An 8320-nucleotide genomic window follows, 5' to 3' on the forward strand; every position below is an offset into this window, starting at 1 on the left:
AGAGAGAGAGAGAGAGAGGAGAGAGAGATGAGAGAGAGAGAGAGAGAGAGAGATGAGAGAGAGAGAGAGAGAAGGAGAGAGAGGAGAGAGAGAGAGAGAGAGAGAGAGAGAGAGAGAGAGAGAGAGAGAGAGAGAGAGAAGGAGAGGGAAGGAGAGAGAGAAGGAGGAGAGAGAGAGAGATAGAGAGAGAGAGAGAGAGAGAGAGAGAGAGAGAGAGAGAGAGAGAGAGAGAGAGAGAGAGAGAGAGAGAGAGAGTCGCGCTATGCCATTGCCAACACAAAACATGTTCCTCTCTATGCTAAACTTAAACAGACTATATCCTTTGAAAGTCAAGACCAAATCAGAATCCACCCTATAGTAAACTTCACTGTCTTTCACTCGGTGTAAATGGCCATCATGTGTTGTGAATGTGACAGGACTGGGCTTGCCAATATGTAATGATGATGATGGTGTGGTGATGATGAAAGATAAGTAAATATCATTAAATCCCTTAGTTGCCTCGGTTTAGAGGGTCTGAAAAACAGTTTGAACAGCAGTATAACCGGCTCCAGGCTCAGCCCTAGAAGATGTAGCACTGCTCGCTGCCCGTGCTGTCCCTGAAGCGTTCAGTCCTCTCCCTCTCGTTCTCCCACTCATGCTCATTCTCTCCTTCTTCCTGTCTTTTCCATATGTTTCCCTCCTCTCCTTGTCCCTCTTCTCGCCGTACATCTTTCTCTCATTCCCTCCCGGCCCGTACTCAATTTCATGGGACATATTTGCTGTCAGAGTCTATCAGCGGAGTTTGGCCGCGTCTGTGCACCGTATGCCTCCCTAATGGTGGGCAGAAGTCAGGCTTCACAGGGTCCCCAGCGGCCCATGTGTCCTGTGTCCTGTGTCCTGTGTGTGTGTGTGTGTGTGTGTGTGTGTGTGTGTGTGTGTGTGTGTGTGTGTGTGTGTGTGTGTGTGTGTGTGTGGTGTGTGTGTGTGTGTGTGTGTGTGTGTGTGTGTGCGTGCGTGCGTGGCGTGTGTGTGTGTGTGTGTTTTTGTGGAAAGGAAGTGGTCTAAAATAAAGGTGAATGTTATTCCAGAGAGGAATAGGAAAAGGAGAAAGGAGGAAAACAGCTTTGGACATTTAATGAAAGCGATCCTAAATTCACTGTTGTAAAAAAAAAGTGCACGGCTGTGTCACTTTGCTTCACCCTATAACTCATACGTATAGTCCCCCTGGGTCCCCCTAGAAAGACAAAGACCTGCTAGGAACAGCGCTGGCCCGTTCGGTATGAGAAACATGATTTCAAAGGATTCCCACATGGCCCTGATAGCTCCGCAATCTACAGCAATCACTGCGCTAATCACAATCCGACATCGCTGGATGGCCCAGCAAGAGAGAGACAGGGTCACACACAGACACACACACAGGCACGCACACTCGATCACAAACACACATACTTATACAGTACACATACTCAAACACACATATGTACATGGAGGAATACACGCACACACACACACTCACTCAAACAAATGTATTCCCACAAGCACTTGCAAATAGATGCTCACAGGATCTTTCACACACATTGAAAAACACAGCCCCTGACTCAGTCCCACACTTATTCAGCCAAACAAACACACAAATACACACAGACACAGAACAGATGCACACTTCTGGTTTGAAAACGTTACGAGATGTAAATCAGACCTCTGCCAGATGCAGTGATACAAAAAATAAAAAGACTGTGGCCCAGTGCCCTTTCTGTCTGTGTGTGTGTGTGTGTGTGTGTGTGTGTGTGTGTGTGTGTGTGTGTGTGTGTGTGTGTGTGTGTGTGTGTGGTTGCGTGTGTGAGTGTGTGTCAGTGTGGTCAGTATTTGCGGGGAGCCACACTAGAAAGTCTCTCAGTCTATTTAACTCCAGGCATTACATTCACTAATCACACACAGATGACCAGGGACAAACACGGCTACGGTGCACGGTGCATGTTACGCTTTTTTACACACGTGTGTGTGCTTGTGTACGAATGACCGTGCGTGCTGCTGTGCGTTATCATGACTAACACCCACTAAGGATCAATATAAAGCACTTCCCTGAAAGTCCATATTGAGGTCCCAACCTTCCCGACAGTAGCATTTGATTACTCAAACACATAGACACGGTGTGTGTGTGCCTATGTGAGTCCTGTGCGCATTCAAACACGTTCTCTGTGGTTCCGTGCATCCTGTAAACAACACAGATTCTAGCAAAGTGGTTGCTTGTTAATAGCGCCTTGCTTCCACAGTCGCTGCTCTCCTGTAGTTAATATAGCTCAACACTCGGGTTGTTGCTATTGTCACTGCATAGTTACACTGCTGAACAAAAGTGTGTTAAACAAAACAAAAGATGGGCAGTGACAAGGGGAACCATGGCATGAAAATAGCATGCTGCAGAGATATTAATTATCTCTGTTTGTCTCGCCGATAGAACAAAAGATGGAGGGGGAGTTGCCAGACTGTCTCTGTGTCTCTGTCTTTGCTTGTGCCCAATGTTTCTTTATTCCTCCATAGTTCTACAGCTCTGCTCTTTTGAGTTTTGAGTTCACAATGTCACGACGCTTTTATTGTGGTTTCAGGTGAAACTCCTCCAATATGGCCCAGAACCTTTATCAGCGCGTCTCACTGCCTCCGCGATCAAATGACGGGGGGAAGTCATGCAGCTGTGGAGAGAGAGAGAGAGAGAGAGAGAGAGAGAGAGAGAGAGAGAGAGAGAGAGAGAGAGAGAGAACTTTCTCTTAAGTGAATCAATCAAGTCTTTGTCCCCAGCTGTCACCCATGGACAACTCTCCTGTTTGTTTGACTGTCTGTCTGTGAAACTATCTGTCGGTCTGTCTGTCTGTCCCTGGAACTGTCTGCCCGCCTGTCTGTTTGTACGTCGATCTATGAGACTATCCCTGTATTGTGAAAGCCTGTGACTGAATGTCTACCCTACAAGTTTCCCATCATGTCTTTTTTTCAGGAGATCATTCTTATGCGTTCACTCTCATGGTTTATTATTGTTCCCACTGGATATTCCTTGCCCTTTGGAGGGCTCCGGGTTAGGGGTGCCTTCTAATGCTGGCATGTGACGCCATACAAAAATATAATTGTGATACAGAGCTATACACATAAACATGACTTGTTTATTTAAGCTCAAACTGCTTGTCTGCCACTCTGGCATCATTTGTTATTTATTTTAACCAATCTTATTTCGTCCCTTATCCCATCATGCGTCTTCATGTGATTATTTCACTTATATCTTAAAGTAGCTTCTCTGGGAACAATGCTAGTGTACGATTCATCAGCAGGTATTTCTGTGGAGGCGCCCGTCCTCCCAGCATCTACTCCACTGTCAGCCAAACTGGACCTGGTCAGAAGTCCTCCCTTCCTCTTTCACTGAGTCTATATCACGTGTGTTGTGACAGTTGTGGGGTGTTGGTGGGCCTCTTGACCTCATCCATTGACTGAATGCCGGATGAGCGTCTTGAGACGGCTAATAATGTGCCATGCTGATGAATTCCACATACATTTCACCAAACACCTGTCTATCTCTCATTCCCTATGTGTCTCATAGCGTGTCCCGCCCTAGCTATCAGTCTGTCTGCCTTCCGTTCTCTCCCTCACTGTGTGTCTCTCTCTCTCTGGAACCTGAGCCGGCGGTTGCCTCTGTTCTTTGTCAGAGTGTGACTGGTTGGACGAATGACCCTTGGGCTGATTAGGAGTTACCTACCGCAGAGTAGGCGGAAAGCACACATGCACACGCGCACGCACACAGAGCTCTCCATCCATCTCCCATCCCATTTTAGTCACAATCATTCTCTCTCATCATCCGGTCTCTAGCATTAAATTGTAACACTCAAAATGGCTCAAATTTCCATGTGAGGCAAACCTGTGTTTATATTTAAATGGTTGACAAAGTTTACGATTGCTTGGTAATTGTCGTCATATAGGCTCACACAACAACCATCTATAGTTAACATGCGATGACACAATAGCAGCCGGGACGGTCTGGGTAACCCGCAGGAGAGTCAGAAAGAGAGGTGCAAATAGAGCCCTGTGATTCACATACTAGTGGCTAGTACGCATCCACACACACACACACACACACCTACACACACAAAGAAGTATGCTCGCACACACACACACACACACACACACACACACACACACACACACACACACACACACACACACACACACACACACACACACACACACACACGACAGGACAGGGTTCGCCAAAAACCAAGGGTTCACCCAGAAGAAGTCAGAAACACATCATTCCCACAACCACCAACAGGAAGCTGTGTGTGTGTGTGTGTGTGTGTGTGTGTGTGTGTGTGTGTGTGTGTGTGTGTGTGTGTGTGTGTGTGTGTGTGTGTGTGTGTTTTTGTGTGTGTGTGTGTGTGTGTGTGTGTGTGTGTGTGTGTGTGCGTGTGTGTGTGTTTACGTGTGTGTACTTCTTTTCTGCGAACATGTGTGTAGAGAGAGATGCGTCAAATATTTGTTTCCTTGTGCTGATGTCATGATGTGATTGTCCTCACCTCATCTTTGAGACCATCTCAAATGAGTGGCTTCCTCACATTAGACAGTTACATGTCCAAGAGTTCTCCATCATCCCTTCTCTCTATCCTGTTCCAAGAACCCTATAGTGAAGTAGCTGCTCCCTAAAGTAAAGTAGATGCTCACTATAGGGAAGGAGCTTCTTCCTGTAGTAGTGAACTAGCTGCTTCTTATAGTAAAGTAGCAGCTTCCTGTAGTGAACAAGATGCTCCCAATAGTGACTTACAGCTCACTATAATGATCTAACTGTACCCTATAGCTGCTCCGTAGGGAACTATCAGAGAGTATCCGAGCTGCTATCTAGGAAGATGCTGTTCTCAATTACACCACAATTTGACTACTGGACTCTACTTCATAACTAAATAAAGTTGAAACCAAATGTGATCCCCACACACACCTCTCTTCCAGAATCAATCTGGCATGGTTGATCAAAAGTCAGTGAAGGTGGGTTGGGGGGGCTCATCAGCATGCCTTGTGTCAAAAGTCACCACACACAACACACACACGCACACACACACTTTGTAACACATCCTCATTGCTAGAGAGTCATCTAGGGGACACGCTCATTACCAGACACACAGGTGGCTGAGAGTTTTGATGGCAAAGGACCAGGACACACACAGACACACAGACACACGCGCACACACACACACACACACACACACACACACACACACACACACACACACACACACACACACACACACACACACACACACACACACACACACACACACACACACACACACACACGCACACACACACACACGCACACACAGATAGAGCCATTGGTGCTGAACTTTGTGGTTAATGACTTTCCCACCCACTGCACCGCGTGCACATGTTGAAGCCGTTAACGATAAGTGGGTTTTCGATCGAACGTTCTAATGTGGCCGTTAATCTCAAATTCGACACTACAAAGTCCACGAACACCGACCAGCGATTGAAGTTCAGAGTAAGAGTAATTATGGCGGAAAATGACAATGACTTTATTCTTAGCCAGCAAAAAATGCGCGCACATGTTTATCGAGCTGAACGTCGCACGTTTGGCTGAAATTTATTGCAAATAAATACAAATACATTTGAAAAGATGCTTACGGATATATACCCTACATTATTATTTTTTTACTCAGGAATAGACTACATGTTTTTAATTTAACATTATATTAATTACCTGAAGCACTGTAATGAACCTTTTGTTGTTGTTGATGATGTTAAGATAATATATAGGACTACTTTATTGATCCTAGACATAAAATTCGGTCGCGACAGCAGCAAGTGTTAGCGACCCGTTATTTCCTTGAAGTCCGTTCAATTTACATTCAACAAGGCAACATTCAACGAGTTACCTTTTTAGTTCATTTCACCCTAAAGGCTGCAGGTTTTTTGCCCTTTATTCTAATGATAGGCACGTATTTACCTGGATGTGCTTAAAGGCAGCCGTCAGCTGTGTCATGTGCAGAGTCAGGCACCTGGAAGAGTGCACCTCGCGCTGTCGATCTTCCCCTGAACATCCTCCTGATCCGGCGAGGACCTGCGCGCGGAACTCCCAGAGAGCACGGCCGAACACAGCAGCGTGAAAACAACCGTACAAGACGACATGACACGAAAAAAAGATTAGACAAATACAGTGGAAGCTACGGACTAAGTCTAAGCTAAATGACAACCTGCTCCGTGTCTTTCTTGACTGTTACGGCTTTAGCCTCCCCTCCTGCAACCGAAGTTGTGAATGGATGACATCTGGGCACCGCGCGCTAAAGGGGCGCGTTTCAGCTCTCCCGGACACGCCCACCGCGGGCGCACGTGAAGTCAGCACCAGTGTCCCCCGTCGTGGTTGTCATCGTAGCAAAACAACAAAGGCATTTTAACGAGGCTAATCGTTAGAAGGATATGATGAAGGAACAACCTCTTTGTCCGCAGAGAACAACCGTTCAAGTCATTATCCTTCTGAAATGTAACGTTATAGCTCAATATCGTTCTTGCTGTTTTATTAACAAATACTTCTGCCTAATTATTTTTGAAACTTCCACATCTTTCACTTTTACAGGCTTCCTAGTAGTAATTATTGCAGCAGACCAATAAAGGAATGTTTAATAATGGGACTGGCAGGATCTGTTGGTGTAGGTGTCTGACACAATGCCAGGCAGGCAATCAAACCAATCAAATAGGCTATGTTAGTGCCCCAACCACAGAGCCTAGTAGGGATAAAAGCCCAACTTAATTAGAGCACAGGGGTCGTTTTGTAGAGATGTATGAGACGGTAACTCAAAAACGGTCAAATTATCTCTGTTTACGACAAGATGGAAAACGAATCACCCAGTTTTTTGGTCAAGAGGAGAATAATGGAGTCTAATAAATATTTAGTACGTTCAGGCTTGAGGATTACCTTACCCGGCTATGACCTTACCTGAACCCAATTGAAAAGCAAGTTCTTAAGATCACGGAAGAGAAGAGAAGAGTTGAAAGAAAATAATACAATTTTGTTCAATGGCAATCACTGCGTTGTGTCCTGTGTGAATGTGTGTTATTGAGTTTTATTAGGTGTGTGATTGTGATGTAGGAAAGAGGAACAAAATGAGTGAAAGGCAAAATAGAGAAAACTTCACATGTAGCCATGACTTAAGGATTAACTATATATGGTCCCACATACACACACACTGGACATTGTCTTGAGGACAGCACATTTTCTTATTTTCATGAAACACCCAGCTCATATTTCTGTATAAACCATTAGCGGACCAAAGACCCTATACCGAGCACATAGTCAACCACACACACACACACACACACACACACACACACACACACACACACACACACACACACACACACAAACACACACACACACACACACACACACACACACACACACACACACACACACACACACACACACACACACACACACACACACACACACACACACACACACACACACAGAAGCACCTACCGTCTCTACAAATCAAATTCCTGATTGAAGCCAAATGTTTAAGATTTGCCTGCAGCGTGAATAAAGAAAGTGTTTAGATTTAAAATCCCAAATGACATGGTTATATACATATGAATTGAGCACAGGAACCCCCCATACACAGACACACACCTTGACCCCTAGGACCCATATGCAGACCGAAAATGGCATAAAAAGACAAAACTTTATAAGTATTACTATAGTTAAAGACATAAAGACAGAATCAGATCAGAGACAAAGAGAGAGAGAGCTAAAGAGAGAGAGAGAGTGAGCATGAAAACAGAAACTCCAAGAGTGTTCATTGGAGTGTTTCTTACTTCGCCCTGTCAATTTTTTGGTACACACTCTCGACGAGAAACATTCACATCCGGATTTCTCCGTCGATGAGTGAATCAGTGGCGGATGAAATGAGCCGGAGTTGGATGGAGGCCCTGTCTAGCGTTTCCCCCCCTGGTGGGCTGCAGCCACAGGAGGTGCGCTCGGGGATGACTTTGTTAGGACAGATTCAGACCCTAGATCAGTCTTCTGCACTGCACCCAGGGGCCAGCGTTTGGCTCCCATTAGTGGAGCTTGTCTGCTCTCATTCACAATGCGGGGGGAAGCACAGGCCCAGGTTGCCCAGTGTTCATTCTCCCTTTGATCCACCCCCCCCCCCCCCCCCTCTTAAATCGATGGTGTTTCATAATGTAAACTAACAAAAGACAAGAGTGGCATGGGGGTCTATGAATGTCCCTCCTGATTGTGGTCTCATAAACGTCCTTATGGCTCTCATACGCACATGTGATGCGACTTGGTTCCAATAAC

At 45.6% G+C, this 8320-nt stretch overlaps 1 protein-coding gene across 1 annotated transcript in view; it reads right to left on the reverse strand.

Moving 5' to 3' along the window:
- LOC132469934 (anosmin-1-like) overlaps window positions 1-6304 on the reverse strand; it is a 31819-nt gene extending 25515 nt beyond the window's left edge. The window contains 2 exon segments of the mRNA XM_060068066.1: window positions 5969-6025; window positions 6028-6304. Coding sequence (XP_059924049.1) covers window positions 5969-6025; window positions 6028-6150 — 180 coding nt within the window. The 5' untranslated portion in view covers window positions 6151-6304.
- Between the last annotated feature and the right edge of the window lie 2016 nt (window positions 6305-8320).

The sequence above is a fragment of the Gadus macrocephalus genome, chromosome 12 (genome assembly GCF_031168955.1).
Source record: "Gadus macrocephalus chromosome 12, ASM3116895v1".
In the NCBI taxonomy this organism is placed as follows: Eukaryota; Metazoa; Chordata; class Actinopteri; order Gadiformes; family Gadidae; genus Gadus; species Gadus macrocephalus.